The following is a 26,404-nucleotide window of genomic DNA, read 5'->3' as shown; positions in this document are numbered from 1 at the left end:
CCTCCCCCCCCCCGCCAGTTTCAAACTGAATAGAGAAAAAGCTGCGTTTTGAGCAGGTAATGTGTAGACAGCCTTGGAAAATAGCCATGTATGCACCTAATGCTAAGCAGGGTTGTTCTCTTGAATTTGGTCATGGTTATTTCGTCATGCCCAGAAAATGCTGTAATCCTAATGCGTAGTTGATCCCATGCCCACAATTCAGTTTATTTGGGTTTGCCTCTTTCATAAGGTAGGGCAGAATGAAAAGATATGCATTGTTTTACCAGCAAGTGGAGCGTCAGAAGACAACCAGGAACCTGCAGGACCCACATAGAATCATAGAGTTGGAAGAGACCACAAGGGCCATCCAGTCCAACCCCCTGCCAAGCAGGAAACACCATCAAAGCATTCCTGACAGATGGCTGTCAAGCCTCTGCTTAAAGACCTCCAAAGAAGGAGACTCCACCACACTCCTTGGCAGCAAATTCCACTGCCGAACAGCTCTTACTGTCAGGAAGTTCTTCCTAATGTTTAGGTGGAATTTTCTTTCTTGTAGTTTGAATCCGTTGCTCCGTGTCCGCTTCTCTGGAGCAGCACATTCTGAACATGGAAAGTCCTCCATTTACCAAACTTTGCCCGTAAAATTTTCTCAGCAGTTAACACATGCTTGCTTTTATTTGTTTGTTTATTTTAAATCAGAACACCAGGTGCCACTTGTATTACAAGCTCATGAATGTATGGAGCACATTCAACCTTTATAAAGCCGTCTATGACATATCTTTGTATGGTCCTTCAGTTAACTGCAGTCAGCTGAGAAAGAGAGATGACTGTAAGCAGACCATTACAATCGCATCATCAATTTATCACATGGAACAGTGTTGCCGAAGTGACCTACTTTTTCCTGTTTTGCGTTCAGAAGGCTAATCCTGTTTACCATTGCTGGGAGGAGGGAATGGGCACACACCAAAGAGTTCTTTTGAGTTGTGCAGATGGCAGTCTTAACTGATGAATGTTTGTTTAAATTTGTTCTCTCCCTTTTTTTCCTATACTGTATGTAAAGTTTAGCACAGAGGGTTATCTCAGATGGCTGAAGCAACCCATTTGTACAGGGCTTGTTTGCAGCAGAAGTATCTGTTCATAGATTTTGCACTATAACTTTGTTTGAGAGAGAGTTCCCAAAACTATTGGGCAGGAAGGCGTAACTAAGCAGACAACTTCTTCTTCTTCTTAACTCAGGGCTTAATTTTGCATCACTGATAAGGGATAGGCAGTAGCTTGATTTGCTACTGAAAAATATTCAGGGAGAGTGCAGTGGTCATTTAATAGTTCAAAACAATAGCAGTTCTGGTGGATGTATTTATTGTGTTTTTAATATGCTATTGGGAGCCGCCCAGAGTAGCTGGGGAAACCCAGCCAGATGGGCAAAATAATAATAATAATAATAATAATAATAATAATAATAATAATAATAATAATAGTTTTAATTCCAGGCTGGTTTAAACACTGTTTCTGGCTTGTCTTAGGGCTTATCTACACTTACGCTGCTTCCCCCACTCTGCTTTTTATTGGTCAATTGGAGCAAAAGGCAATTCTGGTTTCCCCCCAGATTGCCATTTATTCTGATTTAACACTAAAGAGCAGCTTTTCCTGGGGAAATGAGTGGACCAAAGGGGAAACCCCTTAGAGCATTGCCTAGGTGGTGCAGGTAGATCAGAAAACTGCTCAATCACGTTCGTGGTTTCTAGGCACGGGGCAAGCGGAAGTGTCGACAAGTCATTAGTTGTACTTGAGAGAGATTTGAACACTTTTTCTTTAATTAGATAAGCTTGTTTCAAGCACACTTGAGTCTTTCACTGCCAGTTTTGGGAAGCCAAGTCTCCCCAGCATCTCACCTTAAGTTAACCAGGAGCTTGTTCTTCCCTGGTGCCCTGGCCTCACTCCTGCTGTGTTGCAAGCAGCTTTTGTGTTGGTGCCCTTGAGAAGAAGCCAGCTGATTGGGAATGCTTCAATATGCCGGTGTGGAGTCCCTCTGCACCCTGTTCAGTTGCAGAGGATTGCAGTCCAAATGTTGGCCAAAACAAGCAGAAAGAATGATGAATCATAGAGCCACTGGCTTAAAATACATTTAGGTGTCGTGATGAATTAAGTGAAGCAACAATGATTCTGTTTGAAACCTAACCTTTCTGGAAATCTAGTGGAAACATGTGCTAAAGCTACCCTGAATTCTTTCAACAGGAAAAGCTGCTTAGAGAATCTAATGGATGAGGATGAAAAAGACAGGGCAAAGAGGTGAGTACCCTCTACCCTCTTCATCTCCTTTTCCTTCAATACCGAGAATTGTCAGCTTCATGAGAGCCTAATTTTAATGCATAACAAAGCTATTTTACTCTCTCTCTCTCTCTCTCTCTCTCTCTCTCTCTCTCTCTCTCTCTCTCTCTCTCTCGTTTGACCAAGCTAAGGAGAAAATAAAGCCTGGCGCAACATGAAAAACAGCTGAATCTCAAAACAGGCAATTCTTCTTGCCATTCTTTAAAAACACAGGGCCATGGAAAGCCCTTCCCATGTCAAATGCTGCACTTGGTTGCCTTAAGAGAGACTAGAATCTGAAGTGAAACAGACACCCGCGGGCAATGTTCATGCTTCACGTGTAACACATCTTTCTAGTACTTTAAAAGCACCTACAAGAACCAACAAAGGAAAATGTTAAAAGGCAGGTTATTGGTGTCTTAATTACCTGAAAAACAGTACAGGGTAAATGGGATGCAGGTGCTTATTTTAAAACAGATTAAACTACCTTCCCTGCAATAGACTACGTCAGGCACTGCAGAATCGAGAAAGCAATCCTGGCCGTGAACAGCGGACAGGAACAGAGCTGTGGATCCACCACTGTATCTTAAATCCCCACTGCTTGTGCCAGGCAGAATGGAACACCACCAGCAGTAGCCTTTGCTCTGTGGCACTCTTGGCAGGTGCAGGGGGGGGGCACACTCCTGGTCGCAGAGCCTGGTAAAGGAAGGGGAACCTCCACCTCTTCCTAACCCCTTTCAAGAGTACAGATGTAAGGGGTTAGGAGTGTTCTGCAGTACTAGCCATTGGCCATGACAAATCTGAATCAGAACTAAATACACGTAAAGGGATGCCACGCCGCGAATAACAGTGTCTATTTAGATCTCTGTGTCTCCCTTACAGTTCAATGCTATTTTGTCCAGGGTCTTTTTTTCTGTTCCTATTGGCCACCAGAGCAAAACGGGTGGCTTTGTGAGTCGCTGAAGTGTTTACATTTCTAAGAAGCCAGGGAGTGGGCAGAGGAGGAGTGGTGGAGGCCGCCTCCCCAGCTTGACCCTTCCAAGGAGGAGGAAGAGGAAGACAGTTTAGATTTGCAACAAGGGTTTGAGGGAGGTCACAGCTCAGAGGCAGATGAGGGGGAAAGCTGGGAAATCGTGGGAGAGCGAGAGCAGCTGGCTGACATGTTGTCATTAGAAAGCATTCCAGACCGACCATCTCCCAGAACCTGGAGAGCCTTGAAAGTAGGAGAGCAAAGAGCTCAAAGACAGAGGGCACTTATCAGCACCCGTAGGAGAGACAATGCGATTGACAAATGAGGAAGTGGGAGAGATCGGGTGTGTGTGTAAAGATTTATTTGGGACAACACCATTATCCAAGGGGCTGGGCTTTATAGCTTCTCTCTGTAACTACTGAATAAAAAGCAAACGGTACGAAACATTTCCTTGTCTTTGTACGTTCCTGGGCAACTGGCCAGGAGTTGCTGGCAGCAGTCTGACACAATTGGGCCTTCTCTGCTGGGGAGAGACATCTTTCCTGTATGGGCGGTAGGGTGAGAAATTGCCTCCTGTGTATAGTGGGCAATGTAGTAAATAGTGCAAGATGTCTTAGGATTGTTCTGTAAAAAAAGGAGCAGTCAAAAAATCAAACATCATACAGCATCGTCATACTTAACATTTGTATAGCACTTTTTTTTGGGGGGGGGTGTCAATACACTGCATTTGCATTATATAAGTGTGGGCCTTTCAACCCTCCTGTTATGTAAGTCAGCATTATTGCCTCCCACCTGCAAAATAGTGAAATACTGGATGTGCCCTTAGTATTTCCTCCAGTCTTTCCAACAGGTAGAGACAAAACTTATTGGAGGGCATCTAATATTTTAATGGGGATTGAGTTCTAAGCCCTAGGTGGGAGACAGGAGAAGGCTGGGGCTGCTCTAGCATAAAGGTTTTCAGAAAGTTGCTTACAGCAACAACACACAACAGCCAAGACAAACGTAATAAGTATTGTTTAAGAGGTGATTAATTTCTTCTGAGGAGAAAATTTGGTGAGCTCTTCTGTATTGAAGGAAAACGCGTTGGAATGTTATACTAGGTAAAATAACTACGTTCTGGTCAGGGACAGACCAGAGGAGGAAATTAAAAGCTAGGGACACAGAAAATGCTCTCTGTATCAGGGGGACATTACATATTTCATATTGTGCCTGAAACTGGCACAAGTATCCGTTATTACATGCTGGTACAACAACACCACCACTGAAAATCCTGATTGCTATCATCTCATTTGGGGTGCCCGAGGAAGTGTAAAAGATTGTTGAAATGAAAGGCTATAATAACTCAGATCTGACTGGCATCTAGAGTTTCACAGCAGCTGTTAGCTAGTAGTTTTCTCTCTCTTCCTGGATACTTTCTTGTTTTTTGTGAAAACAGGAGATTAATTGGCTTATACAGAGCCTTAGATTGCATCTGGTTTAGTTTCCACCATGATGCTTTTCTTTAATGAAAGAATTTCTAGTCTGGCCACTATTTGATTTAGCATCATCTCTTTTTTAGTTTCTTTGCTCCCTGCAGCTTTCCTCTACTAATATAGGTCATGCTATTCTTCTGCTTAGATCAACTGTCTTTTTTCTAATCTATGTGTTTTCAAGACACAGAAACCCACTATTCTGTATGAAAACAAGCGTGTGCTAGATAATGTGTGGAATATGGGGTGAAAAAGTGCATTCCTTTAGAGTTGACAAGCAAGATTGGGCATAAATGATACAACTAGATACAGGAACTTGAATTCAGCTTCCTTTATTCATGCTTATTATTAACACATGAACTCGAGCCTTTTCCTTTCTCTTGTAGTAATCAAATGAACTAAAAACACCCATTTGCCATTTTTTCTTACTGGAAATACTTTTTTGTGCAGGACAGCACACCCTATCTTGTCGAATCCTGACAAGACAGAAGTACTGTTTTGGGGGAACGGGGCGGGCGGGTGAAGTACAGACCTCACCTAACACTCCCAAGTTTAAAAAGTGGTATGAGGTTTGATTGTGTTAGCCACTGAATGTGGTGGTCGAGCAACTTTGGCAATAATATTATTCAGTGTAAATCTAGTGGTGTAGCATCCAAATTTGTAGAGCAATCCAAGCTATAGGAAGCCAGTATAATTTATGCTGGGGTAAATTATGCCAGTGTAATTTATTCTTTCCGAGCTCTGTTCAGGAGGGGGGCTATCAACAGTAGATCTAGCCTAAGCCTGGCAGACGGAAAACAGGTCTTTAAAATAGAGTTTGACTTGTGCCACTCTTTTTGCCAGTGGGTTGCTATGTCATGTAACAGCTGAACAGAGTTTGGAACAGGAATGGTCTCCTCCTGCCACCCCTCTTTTTCGGAACTTGCTTCAAGCTGAGCTGGCTGAGGATGGAGAACCTAGACCAGTGTACATGTGGTTGAGATGGGCAAAGCAACACGGAACCAGGCAGAGGGCCTTCTCGGTAGTGGTGCCCACCCTGTGGAACGCCCTTTCATCGGAGGTCAAGGAGATAAACAACTACCTGACATTTAGAAAACACCTAAAGGCAGCCCTGTTTAGGGAAGTTTTTAATCTGTGATATTTTAATGTATTTTGGTATTTGTTGGAAGCCGCCCAGAGTGGCGGGGGAAACCCAGCCAGATGGGCGGGGTATAAATAATAATAATAATAATAATAATAATAATAATAATAATAATAATAATATAAAATTACACAAACAAGAACTCTTGTTTTATGTCAGCTTTCTTTGCTTTTCTTAGTGATGCACCGTAATGAGAAATAATTTTAAATAATCACGCTTGTTTGTGTGTGTCTATTAACAGTTTTCTCCTGTTTGTAGGGCTTCACGTAACAAGTCTGAGAAGAAGAGGCGTGACCAGTTCAATATCCTTATCAAGGAGCTCAGCTCAATGCTTCCAGGAAACACCCGCAAAATGGACAAAACTACAGTACTTGAAAAAGTCATTGGCTTTCTTCAGAAACACAAAGGTAGGTAACACAGCCATGCCCACTTATTCATCCAATTACTGTCCTGGGTAATGGTGAGGCTTCTTGAAACAGTCAAAATTTCATGGTTGAAGTTTTCCAAGATAGATGACCAATGACATCTGTTTCTGAAATTATATAGTTCCTCCAATGGCCTCCAATTATATACAGTATATAGTTCTTTTCCACAGGCTTACAACCATCTAGAACTATTAACAGAAGTCATGTTTTGGTTTTTTTGCCTAAGAAAGTTCCAGTTTGCCCCCCTCCCCCCGGATAACGTTATGGTAGATATATAACAGAAATATTTTCTTTTGTTTAGAATTCTCGACACAAACAGAGATTTGTAACACTCAGCAGGAGTGGAAGCCTTCCTTTCTCAGCAACGAAGAATTCACCCAGCTGATGTTAGAGGTGAAAAACTCAATTTTTGCAAAGTTGTGAACGTGTGTGTTCCTCCAATGTAAACTGTGGCTACAGGCCTGCAAGCCAGATAATTTTCACTTGCAGTTCTGTGGAGCTCAGCAAGAGAGGAGAGGGAATCAAAACCACAGCTTATTGCTTGTGATTACTTGCCCATTGCAAAAATGTTCCCATGTTTCATTGCTTGATTGCCTTCCTGGCTTTCATATTAGGCAAGCAAACACAAGCTGGCTGTTGCAAAATTATTATTTTTAATAGTTAAAATTTTGTTTTAATGTTGTGTACATACAACTCTGAACCAACCTGGGATCTTCTGGTGAAGGATGGATAATGATAATAATAATAGGCAACCCCACTAACTGGAAAGCAAGTGTACTGTAGGGAAAAATTCAAAAGCAGCTTACCTGGTGAAGTGTTGTAGTGTCACTGCTGCTTACTAAGAAAGAGAGGTTGAGGTACAAGGATGTAGAGAGGTCAGTGACCAAAGGAAGCAGTAGACACTACTCTGACCTCCTTGCCGCCTTGCCCCTTTCCCTCCCGGTAAGCAGCAGTGAGCTCACTACCTCATCCGATCTAATTTAATGTCAAAAATGAAAAATTCAAAGTTTGGAAAGCTATACCGCATGCTTACTGGCATTCAGTGTACTTTATATTTTCACTAGTGTCATTGAGCCCGTTAAATAAATGGGCGCTAGAACATATGTGAGAGGAGCGGCGGGGCCGCGGCCTTCCCTCCCTCTCTGCGCTCGGCCGTGGGGCGTGCCGGGAACGCAAGTAAACAAACTTGCTCTCCCGTCGTGCCCCGCAGCCGAGCGCAGAGAGGGAGGGAAGGCCGCGGCCCCGTCGCTCCTCTCACGGGCCAGGGAGGGTTGTGAGGAGGAGGTGGAGGAGGAGGAGGCGGACCAAGATGGAGCTCCCGCTACGAAAAAGCCAGGATTTCGAGGGGTCTGTCGGTGGGAGGAGGAAGAAGAAGAGGATGGGGGGAAGTATGGAGGATGGGGGGAGGGAGAAGCTTGAGCGGATCCGGCTGCCGCTGCCTGGTGCTTCATTTGGCCGCCGCCGCCATCTTGTCTGTCTCTCTCTTGCTCTCTTGCGCTCCAAGTATCTCTGCATTCCAAGTCCCAACGGCTGCCCGTGGGGCACATGCGCAGTAGCGCAAACCCAGGGACACAGGGACTGGATGCAGAGACACTTGGACTTTATTATATAGGATACGAGGAAGAGAAGAAACATTTTCAATGTAGCATGCACGCAACGATTTTGTGTTCCAAAATGCCTAACACATTAGACTAGTCTTCTTATAATCGACATCCCGTTAATAAATTGAGGTGGTGGGTTCTGTTACAGATTCACATAGATCCCACATTTTCAACGGGTCCAGTCTAAGCCTGGCAATCTGGATACAACCCAGTAGTGTTTTAAAATCAAAATATCTGAAAGCCTATTGTTAAATACAGAGTAGATGTTCAGAGAATGTCTTTTCCAGGCCTGGGATGCCTCAGGGAAAATCCTGTTGAGGCATTCTCCCAGTGCCTTCCATACAATACTGTTTATTTGCTTGCTTGCTTGTTTAATTTCTATCTTCCCTTTATCTGAGAATCACAGGGCAGTTTGCAATATAACAACACAAAAATAACAAATAAAAGCAATATCCCCCCCCCCAGTATAAAAGGCCATAGATGGATCAATTAGCCAGAGACCTGGTTGAAGAGGAATGTTTTTGCCTGGTGCCTAAAGATATGTAACGAAGATATGAGCCTCCCTGGGCATTCCACAAGCAGGGAGCTACTGTAGAAGAGGCCCATTCTTGTGTTGCTGCCCTCCAAACCTCTTGCGGAGGAAGCACATGAAGAAGGGCCTCAACTGACGATCATAGGGTCTGGGTCAGTTTCCGAGCACAATTCAAAGTGTTGGTGCTGACCTTTAAAGCCGTAAATGGCCTCGGTCCAGTATACCTGAAGGAGCGTCTCCACCTCCATCATTCTGCCCGGACACTGAGGTCCAGCACCGAGGGCCTTCTGGCGGTTCCCTCGTTGCGAGAAGCCAAGTTGCAGGGAGCTAGGCAGAGGGCCTTCTCGGTGGTGGCGCCTGCCCTGTGGAACGCCCTCCCAATAGATGTCAAAGAAAAAAACAACTACCAGACTTTTAGAAGACATCTGAAGGCAGCCCTGTTTAGGAGGCTTTTAATGTTTAATAGATTATTGTGTTTTATTTTTCTGTTGGAAGCCACCAAGAGTGGCTGGAGAAACCCAGCCAGATGGGTGGGGTATAAATAATAAATTATTATTATTATTATTATTATTATTATTATTATTATTATTAGGGGAGAGGCAGTTCTTGAGATACTGCAGTCCTGAGCCAGTCTTTTTTGTGTGGTCTACATATGAAATGCTAGTGAAATTATAAAACTGAATGTTCCATCCTGGGGTATGAGTGTACTAATAGCAGTGAACTGAATTGCCTTGAATTTAAAACCAGGTAGTATACATTTCATATTGGTTTCTCTTACGATGATATTATTAGTTGCTAACGTTTTCTGGAATTGCTCTTCTGTGTTTAAGAAAATTTTCTCCAACACTATGTTTGTTTGGCAAAAAGAAAAGAAAAGAAAAGAAAAGAAAAAGGCTTCACCTTCTGAATTTCTGCTTGGCTCACAGCTTGCCTCACAGCTGTACCCAGTTTGCTTTTGTACAAACGAGGCAGTTTCAGCAGAGTTTTTTGCAGAAAAGTGGGCCATCCTTCTGTTGCACGAACTGTTTGCAAACAGAAGTAAAAATAGTGACATGTTTGGATACATTGACCAGATTCTTCCATAAAAATCCTAATGAGAACCCATCTGCAAAATGTATAATGTATTAAAGATAAATAAACCATTTACTCAAACAAATCTCCACTGTAACGAGCTCAAGACAGCTATCTCTGGAGGATTCTTTCTTCTCAAGATTTAAATATTTCAAGAGTAGAAAAATGTGTTATAGCCAAATGTGGACCCTGAGCTTAATTAATGTAGCTGTCAAAGGCATCTCACCTTCAGTTCTGGGAGAAGTGAGCATTTACGGCTGCAAAGAAAAACTTGGAAAAAAGTGATACAAAAGAAGAAAGGTGTTGACTGTCCTGCTGGGTGGCTGAGGAAGGAGCCCTAAGTTGTTACATAGATTTTTTTGGTTATAGTCAATTAGGGAATGAGTAAATGATGTAATGAAGCACTCTTTAGCTCTATTGAGGAGCTCTACAAATGCAGGCAGTCACTTTTGTTGTTGTTGTTTAGTCGTTTAGTCGTGTCCGACTCTTCGTGACCCCATGGACCATAGCACGCCAGGCACTCCTGTCTTCCACTGCCTCCCGTAGTTTGGTCAAACTCATGTTCGTAGCTTCGAGAACACAGGCAGTCACTTACAGTCCAGGTAAAGGTAAAGGGACCCCTGACCACTACGTCCAGTTGTGACCGACTCTGGGGTTGCGGCGCTCATCACGCTTTATTGGCCGAGGGAGCCGGCGTACAGCTTCCAGGTCACGTGGCCAGCATGACAAAGCCACTTCTGCCGAGCCAGAGCAGCGCACGGAAACACCGTTTACCTTCCCGCTGGAGCAGTACCTATTTATCTACTTGCACTTTGACGTGCTTTCGAACTGCTAGGTTGGCAGGAGCTGGGACCGAGCAACGGGAGCTCACCCCGTCACGGGGATTCGAACCACCTACCTACTGATCGGCAAGCCCTAGGCTCTGGTTTAACCCACAGTGCCACTCGCGCCCCGTGTCCAGAGGCTGCATCAAAGTAAGAGATGTTCGGCAGTGAAATTTGCTACCAAGGAGTGTGGTGGAGTCTCCTTCTTTGGAGGTCTTTAAGCAGAGGCTTGACAGGCATATGTCAAGAATGCTTTGATGGTGTTTCCTGCTTGGCAGGGGGTTGGACTGGATGGCCCTTGTGGTCTCTTCCAACTCTATGATTCTATGAGTCTATGAAATTAATTTCTTGGGCCACTTTTCTGCATCCCACAGATTCTGACTGGAATTGATTGTTTATATATATATTTAAAGTTAAGGGTTTAGTTGTGGTAGTGGCAGAAGCTGTTTTAAAATGCAAAATAATAATAATCTGGGAACACAGAGGCAAGGAAAAAAGAGGAGAGAATGATAAAGCTACCAGTGATCAAATTTCAATTGGTTCTTAGTATGAATAGCACCCTTTCCCATAACTTTTCTTCAACATATTTCTTTTCTTTTCTTGAGAGTCAAGTGTGTCGCTGTGCAACCAGACATACCAACTCTGTTTGTAGCAGCTTCAAGTGCTGAAGGGCAATTTAACCCAGGCTCTTAGGAGACAAAACAAATCCAGTCTGATCTCCCGAGAGCTTCCATGGAGCTACAAAGTTGAAATAAGGAAATACTGTATTCTGTGTAAAAGCATTCAGCTGAAAGTGTGAACCCCCAGTTTTCACCTAAAGACACTCCCACCCATACTATTTCTTATTCTTTCCACCAGGCATTAGATGGATTTGTAATAGCTGTTACAACAGATGGAAGCATTGTGTATGTTTCTGACAGTATCACACCTCTTCTTGGACATTTACCTGTGAGTAGCTCTTGTGATTCCATATTGAGGATCTCTGAATGAGGGTTCCTCGCACGCAACAAAGGGGTCTGGCTGTGAGTACAGCTAATATAAAATCCTGGAACTGCATGCCTGATGTAACAAAGGAGCCCTCCTGAGTGCCATGGGATTGTCAGGCCAAAATGCACTGCATGGTTTTGTAGATTTGCATTTTATTTATTTTTAATTGTGAAATGATGGCAAAGAATAGGAATACCATATTTTGGTCATTTCTGTAATGGACACTTTTGTTACTTACAGTCTGACGTGATGGATCAGAACCTGTTGAATTTCCTCCCAGAGCAAGAACATTCAGACATTTATAAAATATTATCATCTCACATGCTACTGATGGATACTGTCTCATCAGAGTACTTAAAATGTGAGTATTACTTCTACTGCGTTCATGGGACAAAAATTAACAGGGCAGTAATAGTATCCAACTGATAGGTTTGGTCAGTGCAACGATTTATGCTAGTGCAACAGAACTTTCCCCACCTCCTCCCTCCCTAGTGTGTGCCCCTCACCCTGCTCAGATCTGCTGTTGATTGTTGCAGGAATCCCTAGAACAGATGTAGGGGTTGCACAGGGAGAGGAGAGGAGGGGAAGTTCTGTTGCACAAGCATAAATCCTTGCCCTGACATATTAGTTGGATCCAATCCATTGGCTCTTAGATTTATTTATCTCTTAACGATCTGTACAGTACACTTTAAAGAATGCTTTGCTTGCAATGACATTACATATGTCCAGACTTTACTGAGCATTTGACATTACATATGTTTTTGGGAAAGGATAGTTCATGTAGCATTATATTTTTCATTTTGAAGCTAAGGGAACCAGTCCATAGAGAATTATTCTTCTAGAAAATTTAAAATCTATAATAATCGTGCTTATTGTACTCAAAAATGGGACTGTTCGCAGCTATCTTAATAATACATTGTTGAATCTTAAGGAAAATTGATATTTTAGTTGGATATACGTATAAGGAGACTTTAATCAGATCCTGTTGTAGTCATCTGTTCATAAATTATTATTATTACTCATGAGAACTTGTGGAATTCTTTGCATATTGGTTTTAAAATCACAGTGCTTTGAACTATTAAAAGGGCAGGCATGGGAGAAGGATCAGGGATTACTAGTTAATAAGATAGATTCATTTTAATAAATTCTATCTATGGTTAACCTGTTTTAAAGACTAACAAAATTATAATGGTATAAGCTTCCATACTCTACAATCTACATCATCATATGCATGGTATCACTAGACTCTCTTCTTCTTTTTTGCTGCAGTGTACCAGGGCAGCTGTTTTCTTAAGAAACTGTTTTCTTAAGAAACTGTTTCCTTAAGAAACTGTTTTAATTCTATTTTTATTTTATTTTTTAAAAAGAATAATGTTGTTGTACAGGAAAAGGAAAAGAGATGACAATAAAAATTGCAGCGTGAAGTTGATTTTTTCCATTGGATTGCTTGCAATCACATATACAGTATTGCGTGATTTATTTCATGGAATGGTACTGAAAAATGGGATTAAGAGTTAAACTATATCCCTGGCTTTAAGTATGCATGAGAAATACCTATTTATAGTTCTGAGCAGCCTAGGTTTATGCAAGGATTCCTCCAGCAGACTGTGGGCCTTTGTGACCACAGACAGCATTGCTGAATTCATTGCAGTTCTTCCATTTGCCTCATTACGTGAATCTCATTGTGTTTAGTTTATAAATAGTATTTATTTTGTCTTTTTTGACATGTGATTTTTAAAACTTCCAGCTGATGAAGATTTGGAATTTTGCTGTCATCTTCTGAGGGGAAGTCTGAACCCAAAGGAATTTCCAACATACGAATATATAAAATTTGTAGGGAACTTTCTGTCTTACAGTCATGGTAAGTCTCAGCTATTCTGTAACTATAACCAGTGACTAAATAAGTGTATATAGGGGGTTGAGCATTCTGTGTGTATGTGTGTGTGCGTGCATGTGTGCATGCGCACATGCGCATTCCCAACAATTTCAGACAGAATGACAGCAACCAGTTGCATTGAACTAGGTGGGACTTACTTATGAGTAAATATGGTAATGACTGGACTGCAAAGCTGCAGTTCTAAGCAAACCCAGAGCACTTGATCCATTTTCTTGTGTAATGAATGTGACTGTTTTACGGTTACTTGTGCAAGGTCCATCCAAGATCTGCCTGTTGCAAGTACGTAACATTTCCATGGAATATAGTCGCAACATTTTCATTCTAGTAAAACGAAGTACAGTGGTACCTCGGCTTACAAATGACTTGACAACCGAATTTTTTGACTTACGAATGGGGCAAATGGCCGCGAGCTTACATTTTTTTCAACATCCAAACGGAAACCACTGCGGTTTTAGATAGGGTTTTTTTGGCTTACGAATTTTTAGATGGGGTTGCTTCGACTTACGAATTTTTCCGTTTCCAATGCATTCCTATGGGAAATCGCGTTTCCAGTGGCGCTTTTCGATTTACCAATTTCTCGACCTATGAAGGTGCCTTGGGAACGGATTCAATTCGTAAGTCGAGGCACCACTGTAGTCCTTCCACATAGCACATTAATTGCTAGTGTGTTGTGTGTAGTAATGTGGTTGGGCAGGTGTCAGAGGCATTTCTTAGTTATAACCCGTGTTATAACTAGTGGTGAGCAACACAATTCCCTCAACCTGGGCCATTTTGGTTGTTGTTGTTTAATTTTAAAATTCTCTTGGTGCTGCATGTTCACGTGTAGCCGCTGTGCAGGAGCACTTATCCAGTGATTTATTTTCTTGCACCAAACAGCAGCAAAACTGACCATCCACTGCAGACATAGCCAACACGGTGCCCTCCCAATGTTGAGGGACTACAAGTCCTATCAGCCCCAGCTAGCGTGGTCTGTGCTCAGGGATGATGAGAGATGAACTCAACATCTGGAGGACACTATATTGGTTACTGCAGAACCACAGCAATGCTCAGCCATGTTATTTAGCTTTATTTGCGGTGGGGGTGGGGTTCTTTTCAATGCCTGGAAATTATTCATTCTCCTTATCTTAAGCTGGAGCATGCAGCTAGCCACATTTTTAAAAGCCAGCAATAGCGTATCTTTCTTCCCCACAGCCAGTCTTTCCTTTCCACACTTGAATGCGCACTCCATTGCATGAGATATTTCTCTAATGTCGCTGAAAATGAATGTTAGCACATAGTCTAAGGTGAGGCTTAGCATTCTCTAGAAAGGCCCATTGAGAGAATTAAAAATGTTGCTGCATTCAGTTAGGAATGGTTTAAGCTCCTCTGTCGATGGGCATCATAGAAACATAGAATTGCAGTGTTGGAAGTTCTACACTCTGCAGGATTCGGTCCCTTGTCTCGGTCAGTTATAGTTTACGTAGCAAGTGAAAAATTCCATCCTATCAAAGTATTCTTTACTGCAAGCTAGATTAACTTTGCAAAAATTCCTTATTAACCTGCGCTTTAGGAGAGTTTATGGTTATTTCCCTCTCTTTAGCATAATGTTTGCGTAGCCATAAGAAGCTGGTGCTATAAAGGTAGGGGATTGCAGCCTAACAGGGCATGCTACTATTAGGATGAGCTGTCCCTGCTGCTCACTTTCACGATTTTCCTTCTTCTTCTTGCCTATTGTCTCTGTACAATTCTTTACAATCCAGCTGTAGTAATTGAGCAACTGATAGCACCTTATGACCCAGAGGCACCCTTATTCCCATGCCAGTTCAGTAGGTATTGGATGAACTTCACAATGGAGATGTGTGTTGGCACCAGCATCTCTCATTGGCAACACCTATGGAAAGGTCCTTACACACACACACACACACACACACACACACACACACACAAAGAGTGGTAGAGGAAGAGGGAGACATCTGAATCCAAATAACTCTGTCTTCTTTCTAGTGCTTAGCAGTTTGCACCCACCAATTACTGAGAGAATATTTTAAAATTAAGGAAGGAAAGTTACAGGTATGCATATGTGGTCTGGGACATCCCAGTTGCTTCAGAAAATTTTTGAGGTAGGTATGCAGACAGACACATGCCAGGCAATTTTCAAATAGCCAGAGGCAATTGTTTTGTAAACCAGAACCAATTCACAATGATCCTTGGCATACTGAGGAGCCGTGGTTTATTAAAACTGACTGTCATAGGGTTAGAGCGTAAGTGCCGTAAATATCATATTCCATATCCCTGCCCCACTTCTCCAACACTGTGTGTTCATACAGTAGAATATTCTTACTGAATGGACTAAAAGGCTGCTTTGCGGCAATATGATCGTGGTCAAGGGGCCCTACATTAGCTTACTGGAGTTGGCGTGTTTTGGGCCACTGGGACTAGCCATTACCGGGGTGAACCGCACCAGCTCCCACGTAGACGTGGACGCCATCTGCAAAGAGTTTCTGGAGGTTTTTGACGGGGCTGTTGGGTCGGGCGCCGCTGGTCCACTTGGTTGTGGTTCTGGTTCCTGTGGCTGCTTGGCCATGGGGGTCACCTGTAGACTTCCTAGTTCTGCCTTCTCCCTTACCCACTCCTCCTGCTCTATGGGCCTCACCCTTCTGCTATCCTCTTGGGATTCCTCTGTCCAGCCCTCCTTGCAGTTACAGGAGTAATATTTAAAAAGTTGATGATATTAGCTCAAATGGTCATATCGTATTCACACTGTGCTTGTCAGAACTCACAATTCCACAGTCTGCAGGGTTGGTGTCAGACCATATAACTAGCAGCGTTTTTTTTTAAAAAAATTTTTTGGTGGTGAAGCATTCTTTTTTTTTGTTTCATATGACTCTGAATTTACCAATATAAAAGGACCATCTTATCAGACGCACCAATGCAGAAACCCCTTTTAGCCATTACATAAATGTTTAAAAGCATCTTTGTGATGCACAGGTGAAAATGGGCACATTATGCAGATGCATTTCTGCATGAGAAGCGATATCTATCTGAGTTGAGACTTCTTTCTTCAGTCTTAGGAACATGGCAAAATGAATTAAGACGTGAAATAATAGACAGGTACTGTTATTTGATGAAATAGATGCTGAATTCAATGAGGAAACAAATTGAATATAATTCTGACATGAAAACGGTGTTTTAAAAACTGTATCCTCTAGGGTTTTTTTATATATATAACCTTTTGGTTTCAGGCTAGCAGCCAGAATCTCATGCTGTGCTTTTTCCAGAAGTGTACAACTCAGTCTAGGTAGCAGATTGCATATTTCAATACTCATGGGCAGGACAGAAAATATATCTGCACACAGCTAGTCTGTAATAAAGGAAGGAAATATCAACCAGAATTGGATAGGCCAGGAAAAACAGAATCATATTCCACAGCACTGAAAGTGCCACATTTCGCTAATAGGGAAGTGGAAGCTTCTCCGAGAGTGGAATGAGATGCCATGGTCACACATTTGTGTTCAAATCTGTGCTGAAAACCTATAAAGCTAGGAGAGATTTTCCAGGGGGGTGGGTGGGACTGAGTTTGAGGGGAATACCGTGTTTCTCATATTATAAGACACGTCTTATATTTATTTTTTCCTCAAAAAAACACACTATGGCTTATTTTCAAGGGATGTCTTATTTTTTTCCTCCTCCTCCTGCCATGGCCGGCATTGCTGCTGCTCCTATCACTATGTCTTATTTTCGGGGTATGGCTTATATTCCTTGAATGCTTAAAAATCCTGCTATGGCTTATTTTATGGGGATGCCTTAAAATATGAGAAACAGGGTAGTGATCTCTGTCTCTTCTTGCTACTTCTATCTATCCCAACCCCTCCCATCCATCTTGAGGAGGTTCAGCATCTCCTCCCACCTACTGCTTCTCACTTGACATCGTTCTCCAGCCCATCTGCTTTACTGCTGTTCAGCAATGACCAATTTTTAAAGACACAATTTATTGGCAGGGAGGGGGTAGTCAACTTAAGGTTCACTCAAAAGTAGACCCATTGAAATGAATGAACGAAGGCTATACGTTAGGTCCATTAATTTCAGAAAGCCGACACTGAGTAAAGATTAGTTGAATACCCTCCAGCTTCCTTTCTACAGTGGTGCCTTGACTTACGAATTTAATCCGTTCCGAAGGCACTTTCGTAGGTTGAAAAATTCGTAAGTTGTAAAGCGCCATTGGAAACGCGATTTCGCATAGGAATGCATTGGAAACGGAAAAATTCATAAGTCGAAGCAACCCCATCTAAAAATTTATAAGTCAAAAAAACCCTATCTAAAACCGCCGCGGTTTCCGTTCGGATGTCGAGACATTTGTAAGCGTGCAGCCATTTGCCCCATTCGTAAGTTGAAAAATTCGGTTGTCGAATCGTTCGTAAGTCGAGGTACCACTGTAGTTTGACTTTAAGTTGTGAATTCATTTTTTTATTCAGCTAATTCATTAAAAACAATACATACATATACATATACACATACATAACCTTAAAAGCATTGCCCAGACACATACCTCTCTGAGTGATACCTAGTATTGGCGCATTTCTATATGTATAAAATAGTGGGAGCTAAATACACTAAAAGGCACAACTCTTTGTCTTGCACTTTTCTTATCCAGTGCCTATATCTGCTTGTAATGGCTTTGATGGTGCTGTTCCAAGAGGTTACAGAACACCACTAGGAAAACAAGTCTGCTTTGTCGCTACTGTTCGACTGGCAACACCTCAGTTTCTAAAGGCAAGTGTGTATGTCGTAGAGTCTGTTAAAAGTCTTTGTAGCCGTATCAGTTCTTTCAGTCCCTTATCTTCCCACTCATGAATGTGTACAAGGCATTTAGGGGTGGGCAGAGCCTCCTCTCTACGTATATGGTGGCTTCTCCCAAAGCCATGGGTTGCAGAGCAGGGACATACATGGTACCTTAGTATAACGGAATAGTCGTCGGTAAGGTGTTCAATATTTCTGAAGGTAAATCGGCACAAAAAGCAGCAGGGGAGCACGTTGAGGCTCTGTGAGGCAATGCATGCAGCTTTTCAAGTCAACTGTCGGCAGGCATCTTGCAGATAATAATGCAGGCACGTTGCTGAAGCTAAAATCGGGTATTGTTGGGCTGGAGCCTGGATGGGAGGCTACTTGGAAAATTCCCCTGTACAGCATCTTTAGTTCCATGACAGAAGAAAGGGAGGATATAAATGTTCTAAGTAAAGAAGTTGTCAGAAATATCTCTTTGAGATTGCCGCCACCACCCCACCCCACCAGTAAGTCAGCTGATATCTGATCCTGGTCAATTTGATACTTATCCAAAACATCTGCCCGTGTATGCAGAACTAGGGATGGAATGCAATTGTTGTCTCATGTCTGCAAAAGCAATCTGAGGGGCTTTCTTAGTGGAATAAAATGGGCCAGTGCACATGTTACATTACTTCAAGAGCAAGCCTCCCTGTGGAGAGTGATCTCTGCCACAGGAGTAATGTTTAGGAGTGCTTATCATAGGATTTGTCATCCTCGTGTTCAGTCTCCAAATATATGTCAAAAATTGCTGGGTCTAGGGACTCAACAATGTCAGACTCTGTGTTAAGTAAGTTAAAAAACTTTTTTTTTAGCTGGAGTGGACTCCACTCAACAGAAAGAGGTGGTCTTCATCAGTATCCATCTAGCTATAATTTTTTCCAAAACAATTAATCAAATAATAGAAATGTAGAGTTGGAAGGGACCCTGAGGATCAACTAGTCCAACCCCCTGCAACACACGAATATGCAGCTGTCCCATACAGGGATTGAACCTACAACCTTGGTGTTATCAGCACCATGCTCTTACTAACTGAGCTATCCAGGCTGAACTATATTAGGAATGTAAACATTTAATCTATTTTGTCATTAGGTCCAGAAGAAGTAGCCCAGCACCAGTTAAGACTAATAAACTGGATGGAGTTGATATTTAGCTATTAGACAGAGATATTTAATATATTTTTTTATTTATTTTATTAAATGTTCGCTAACATTTAATTAAAAAAGCAAATTAAATGGCGATAAAGGTACTACAGTCACTCAGAATTTTATTCTAATACAGGAAATGTGCATCGCTGAAGAACCTTTAGAGGAATTCAGTTCAAGACACAGTTTGGAATGGAAATTTTTGTTTCTGGATCACAGGTTGGTTAAAAAAAGAAGACGACTATACTTGATGTTTGCTTAGACGATTTACTACTGTTTATTTATTGTATTTATTTGAAGTTACGTAATTGTCCTTCATCAGAGGATTACGGGGCAGTGTTCGAAAGTGTGAAAATGATTCACACACAATATATTTATGCAATGGGTGACATATGACAACATCTGCCTGATTGCACAGTGTGGCTTCTGCACCATCCAGCCTTCTGCGTGCCCCCAAAATGTGTTCCATATAGTTGTGCTGGATCTCTCCCAATAATATATTTAAACTAACAGATTCAACAAACAACAAAATGCAGACCGGGGCAAAAAAGACATAATATTAAAGGAAAAAAATACTGTCATCTTCTGTCTTCATGTTTCCGTTGTTACGGTGCAGTAGCATGCATCTCTCTGTCCATACATCTGTGGTAAACGTGGTTAGTTTCACCTATTTTGGGGGTTACCATTTACGCCTGTTACAATTATGAAGAGTTATCTTGCTTTAATGGGTTTTAAGGTAGAAACAAGGGACGCGGGTGGCACTGTGGTCTAAACCACTGAGCCTGTTGGGCTTGCCGATCAGAAGGTCAGCGGATCGAATCGCCGTGATGGGGTGAGCTCCCGTTGTTTGGTTCCAGCTCCTGCCAACCTAGCAGTTCAAAAGCACGTCAAGTGCAAGTAGATAAATAGGTACCGCTCTGGCGGGAAGGTAAACGCCATTTCCATGTGCTGCTCTGGTTTCGCCAGAAGCGGATTATTCATGCTGGCCACATGACCCGGAAAAACTGTCTGCGGACAAACGCCGGCTCCCTCGGCCTGTAAAGCGAGATGGGTGCCGCAACCCCAGAGTCGTCTGCGACTGGACTTAACTGTCAGGGGTCCTTTGCCTTTTACCTTTTAAAGGCAGAAACACTTTAAAAACTCATTGCAACATTTTCCCCAAGCCACTGTAGCAGTGCTTGGAAGTTTTTATTGCTACATGACATCTCAATCTAAACCAGTGACTTAAAAACCAACAACATATGCAGGATATTTTTTCCTATCGCTGAGAGACATATTTGGAGGCCTGTCAACATACTGTGCACAGTTGTGAATTAACCTGTCCCTTTCGCTCTACAGAGTGAACTTGTGTAAATCTTCCTGCTTTATTTCTACCTTTTGTTCTACCTTTCTGCTTTCCTTCATTTATTTTAAGCACTTTATTTTAAAAATGGTGAGTTGTGCACAAGAGGTTTTCCCTCCCTGCTGAGTTCCAGCAATACGAAGAAGTCCCGAATAGTCTGTTGCCCTGCTTATTGACTGCTTTAGTGCCTAGGTGGAGTAACTTCCAGAGTTTTTGGGGTGGGCAGAGAGAAGAAAAGTTGAGCACTGATGATGATATTTTCAGTGGTTTAATAAAATCATTTGCATTTTGCCATGATACAGAGCACCACCAATTATAGGATATTTGCCTTTTGAAGTGCTGGGAACTTCTGGATATGATTACTACCATATAGATGACCTACAGCTCTTGGCACGGTGCCATGAACACTGTGAGTATGACATTACCTACAGTAATGGGAATTCAGTTTGTTTCTGTGTGATAGCAAAGATAGGAATAAAAATCTGAAGACATTGGGTTGCATCCAACACAACTATACCATTGGTTTTAGCAATGGAGCTCCCCCTCCTTTTCCACACACACACACACACACACACACAGAGAGAGAGAGAGAGAGAGAGAGAGAGAGAGAGAGAGAGAGAGAGAGAGAGAGAGAGCCTGCTGGTGATACTAGTAAACCTGTTAGTGAATTACCGGTATATTCATTTTTGGTTAAGATTTACAGCAGAGATGGGTAAGATGTGGACTTCCAGATCTTGGTGGACTACCCAGTATCCGCCATATTTGATGATTGGCTAGGGCTGATGGGGGTTGGAATCCAACAATATATGGAGGGCCTTAACCTCTACCTTTAATTTAACACTTAAATGCCCATATTACAGAGTTCAGGGAGTATTATGAGTCCCTGTCAGGGAAAAAGGCAGGATATAAATAAATACATAATACTAATAATATAAATAATAAGTAGTCATTTGAGGCTAGCAAGTAGTCATTTGAGGCTAGTGTAATGCAAACTGATTTGTCTACATTTTATTCTTCATGTGGATTGACTTGCTTAATTCCTCATTGGATATGAAATATTGGGAGGCGGAGTTGTCAAAATAGTACAAATATCCAATACTACTCAACAACTGCTAATTAGGCGAAGCTGAAGCATTAAATTAAAACCTCGAACGACTCAACACAAACCAAATCTAATATTGCTTGCCATGTCTGTTGTGTTTGTCTGTAAGTGTCCTGTAAGTATAAGGGACTCAGGTGGTGCTGTGGGTTAAACCACAGAGTCTAGGGCTTGCTGATCAGAAGGTCGATGGTTTGAATCCCTGCAACGGGGTGAGCTCCCATTGCTTGGTCCCTGCTCCTGCCCACCTAGCAGTTCGAAAGCACATCAAAGTGCAAGTAGATAAATAGGGACGGCTCCGGTGGGAAGGTAAACGGCGTTTCCGTGCGCTGCTCTGGTTCACCAGAAGCAGCTTTGTCATGCTGGCCACATGACCCGGAAGCTGTTTGAGGACAAACGCTGGCTCCCTCAGCTTATAGAGCGAGATGAGCGCCGCAACCCCAGAGTCGGACACGACTGGACCTGATGGTCAGGGGCCCCTTTACCTTGTCCTGCTGCTCACATGAATGACGTTGTTCAGAATTAATTTTCAGCTTTCTGGTGCAGAATACAAAGTTCATCTGTCAGATCATGACTGATTGGTGTCAAATGAGATTAATCTGGGATAAGGCAAGCCAATATATCTTGAATATATTTGATCATAGACATGGTGCTGATGAGAGTCCATGAGAGTCCAGCTAAATTAATTTAAGCTACGCTGTCATAGAAAGTTCAGTGTCTTATTAAATCATGTTCTTTTATTAACTTCTTTTATTAATAAGACATTTCAGTCCTGTCTGAATAAACCATCAGTGGTGTCTGATGTCATTTTTTGAAAGGACGTTTTTCAGATCCTGAAATCTTTGATGCAGTGTGCAATTTTTTGTGTCCACAAATAGTGATGCAGTTTGGCAAAGGGAAGTCTTGCTGCTACCGGTTTCTCACCAAAGGACAGCAGTGGATCTGGCTGCAAACACATTATTATATCACCTATCACCAGTGGAACTCCAAACCAGAATTCATCGTATGCACCCACACGGTAGTGAGGTATGGAGAAATTGAGTGATGTTGCTGTTGTGCTGATTGGTAGAGTCCTCATTGCAGGACAAGAGCAAATAAAAGCTTGGTTAAGAGACACACATAGAACAACCACTGCGCCTTATTTTCCTGTCACATGGAAAAGGAACATCCAATATGTTATGAGCTAGGGGGAATTTTTCAATGAGCTCAGTGCAAGAATAAACTCATTCCTTCTACCGTCTAAATCCCACATATGAAGACGTTTGTGAGGTGACTGCATATATAACACAACCTTGCTACGGCAAAGATGGTGTGAAGCTGACCAGTGGGTTGATTGGTCAACTTTGTAGCATGCAACCCTCATCTTTTTCTTAGTCTGCAAAGATGAACATTGCCAGTGCCACCTCGCGAGATAATGTCACACAAATGTCTTGCTCCACGGAGAAATCTGCATATAGTTGCATTGCAAGCAGCCCCCACAACATTTCTTGCATGTGTTAATGTAGTCTTTGAGGAAATGTATAATTCATCAGGGCCCTAGTTTTTGGTTCTGTAGCAATTAATTTAAATTTTGAGCATGCTGGCTGCAATGGCATAGCTGCCAAGTTTTCGCTTTTCTTGCGAGGAAGCCTATTCAGCATAAGGGAAAATCCCTGTAAAAAAGGGATAACTTGGCAGCTATGCTGCAATGGACTAAAATAACTCATGGGTCACAGGGAGTATAGTGGTACCTTGGTAGTCGAATGACTTGGCTCATGAACAAATCAGCTCCCCAACACATGGGTGTTCGGTTTGCGAACGTTTTCCGGAAGCCATACATCTAACGTGGCTTCCGCGGCTTCTGATTGAGTGTAGGAAGCTCCTGCAGCCAATCAGAAGCTGTGCCTTAGTTTTCAAACCATTTCGTGAGTCGAACAGACTTCTGGAACGGATTAATTCGGGAACCAAGGTACCACTGTAGTTAGATTAAGGCCATCTTGCTGAGGTACTTGCTTCATTGATGAACACTCTTGTCTGGGAATAAGGCATATGCTTTACGATACAATCAATTGTTATCCAGCCAGATTGTCCCTTTCATGCAGGGAATTCTGCTTGAAAATTGGGTTTTCTCCCCGCTGTGCACCCTCCAAATCTGTTCAAGGATGGACGTGGGAAGTGGAGACAGAGGGGAAGTTCAGTTGCAAGCAGAAAACTTTGTGCAGACAAGATGACTTTGCTGGAAACAGCCCAATATTTTGTTACAAACATTAATTCTGCACTGTATTGGCATGCTAATTGGACTCCAGAGAAATACTCTGATTACAATCATATACCTGCTAATTTGGGAGGTAGAACAATTTCATGCATTATACATCAGCCTTTCTGCAGTTGCTAACCTGTACTTGGGGTGTGGTAGGGACAAGGCTAAACATGAGTACATGTACCAAAATTGTATACAAGGTTGCAAATACGTGGTGGGTTGGGTTTTTTTTTTTTTTTGCATGTTTACAGTATGTATGAAGTATGTGTAAAGCCATGGAACCTAGCCTCAAGTAATTATATTACAGATAATGTTTTCTTTTTCTTTTGAAAACTGGGTAAAAATAAAATGTAAATCCATTACATTATTATACACATTTGGATTTTATGACCTGTGGATTTTAACTGCAAATAATTTCTGGAGTTAATCATGTAATAAACTGCCAGTTGCATTAGTGCTTTCAGAATAGTAGAATGGAATGTAGATCTCCACAGAAAATAATAATGTTTAGTTATGCAGATGTTCGAGTGGAAAGGCGACGGAATATGATTTTGGAAAATGCACCTTCAGAGATAATCTCTTCAGTACTAAAGGTAGGTTAAAATGGCTGTTTTCAGAGGGTTTTTTTTCTTTCCTGTTTTCACTTAACGTAATGGAGTAAGACACGGTTGGGAATACATTCCCATTCTATTTTCCAGAATACTATTGCAGAAATGAGGGAATGGTAGCATGCAAAATAAGAGATGTCCATTATGACCTTTGGGACAATCATGTGCCTCTGAAAGGGAATAACTTTTTTAATGTAAAGGGTAAGAGACATGGTGACTTTAGCTACTGTGTTCAGATGGTAATGTGGGACCACTAATATTGTCCCACATAGATGAACCTGGGGTTTTCTTTATGTCTTCCATTGCCTGTTCCTCACCATGGTCACTGCCTGCTAGGTTCACTGTCCCTTAGTTTATAAGGCGATGAGTAATCTCAGATAAGCCTTCTTTCCACCTGATTTATGTTGAGGGTGTTCTTGATTAGTTGCATGTGGTGTTCTTATGCAATTTTTTTTCCAATCCCTGTGTCAATACAAAGCCTGCAGTTGAGTAAATGCATACCTCTTTTGATTTCTGAAGGACCAATCACAGTAGGTGACAGACAAGCAAACCCCCTGCCCACATAATCTCATGGTTGAGTATAAAACTGAAAGAATGTGTGAATTTGATACTAGAGCATATAGGAAGAAGCGGGCAATGAAAAGCAAATGCATTATAAGACAGGAATTAAGAATAATTTCTTTTGAAGTTCTCTGGGGATTGGCCTGGGCTCATTCCTGGGTACATAGCTTCCTGCCTATTAAAGCAGATTATACAGGAGCTGCATCTAAGGACTGAGTTCTTGTGATTTTCACTGCTTAATGAAGTTAATAACTGAGTCTTTTATGAGTATCTTACAGAAAACTACTTGAAGCTTCTGTTGCTCAGAAACGTGGATACAAAAGGCCAGGCTAGATGTGACGTTAAACGCTGCATTGCATACTGAAGACTGTAAAAAATGGGTGCACTTTAAACATGTGGTACATGGAGTTAAAACTGCAATTCTAGACACACATTATTATTATTATTATTATTATTATTATTATTATTATTATTATTATTATTATAGTGGTACTTCTGGTTGCAAACGGGATCCGTTCCGGAGGCCCGTTCGCAACATGAAAAGGCTGCACCCTGAAGCACCGCGTCTGCGCATGCGTGTGACGCAATTTGACGCTTCTGCGCATGCGCAAAGCACGATTTAGCGCTTCTGCGCATGCGCGTGCACTGAACCTGAAAGTAACCCGTTCTGGGACTTCTGGGTTCAGTGCATCTGTAACTTGAAAAGATGTAACCCACAGCGGAGGTAGCATGAGGTATGACTGTATTATTATTATTATTATTATTATTATTATTATTTCAATTTATGAATCACTTCACATGAAACAATCTCAAATCAATTAACAATGAAGACATAAAATCCTAAAAGATACACTCAAAACAATTTCAAATCCAGTACTTGGATAAGCAACTCCACACAAAAGGCTTGTGGGGAAACGAAGGTCTTCAGTAGGCTCTGAAAAGAGAATAGGCAAGAGACTTGGGTGATACGTAACAGCAGGAAGTTCCAAAGTCCAGGTGCTGCCACATTAAAGGCATGATTCAGACATTGTGCGGAACAGACCACCTGATGAAATTGCATCTATGCAATGCTGTCCAGCACAGGTTGAGGCAATCTTTTATGTATCCTTGTTCCAAGCTGCATAGGGCATTGTACACCAGTAACAGCACCTTTCAATTTAGCCTGGTAGCTAATTGGCAGCCAGTGCAATTCTTTCAGAAGCAGAGAAACCTGGTGGCAGTATTCTGTCCCAATGAACAGTTGATTCTCCCTGGGAATTTATAGGGAGTCGTTCCCATCGAACACAACACCGCTTACTTCTGAGTAAGCGTATATATAGGGTTGTGCTGCGCATAGCTAATACCAAAAAAAGACTTCTCCCTCTTAATAAACCCAAATGATTTTATAACCAAACTCATTTGTAAGTTCAA

The 26,404-nt window shown here is 42.0% G+C and overlaps 1 protein-coding gene across 4 annotated transcripts in view; it reads left to right on the top strand.

Moving 5' to 3' along the window:
• NPAS2 (neuronal PAS domain protein 2) overlaps window positions 1-26,404 on the top strand; it is a 66,911-nt gene that overhangs the window by 19,601 nt on the left and 20,906 nt on the right. For all 4 annotated transcript variants that reach the window (XM_060273440.1, XM_035116145.2, XM_035116141.2 and 1 more), the window contains exons 2-12: window positions 2,215-2,268; window positions 6,125-6,273; window positions 6,593-6,684; window positions 11,178-11,267; window positions 11,547-11,667; window positions 13,054-13,167; window positions 17,834-17,952; window positions 19,282-19,364; window positions 20,790-20,896; window positions 22,465-22,612; window positions 24,337-24,418. In XM_060273440.1, the coding sequence (XP_060129423.1) occupies window positions 2,215-2,268; window positions 6,125-6,273; window positions 6,593-6,684; window positions 11,178-11,267; window positions 11,547-11,667; window positions 13,054-13,167; window positions 17,834-17,952; window positions 19,282-19,364; window positions 20,790-20,896; window positions 22,465-22,612; window positions 24,337-24,418 (1,159 nt within the window). The remainder of the gene's footprint in view (window positions 1-2,214; window positions 2,269-6,124; window positions 6,274-6,592; window positions 6,685-11,177; window positions 11,268-11,546; window positions 11,668-13,053; window positions 13,168-17,833; window positions 17,953-19,281; window positions 19,365-20,789; window positions 20,897-22,464; window positions 22,613-24,336; window positions 24,419-26,404) is intronic.

Source organism: Zootoca vivipara, chromosome 4, assembly GCF_963506605.1.
Source record: "Zootoca vivipara chromosome 4, rZooViv1.1, whole genome shotgun sequence".
Taxonomy (NCBI): domain Eukaryota; kingdom Metazoa; phylum Chordata; class Lepidosauria; order Squamata; family Lacertidae; genus Zootoca; species Zootoca vivipara.
The sequence above is the reverse complement of the archived record's forward strand: the minus strand, read 5'-3'. Positions and strand labels throughout refer to the sequence as shown.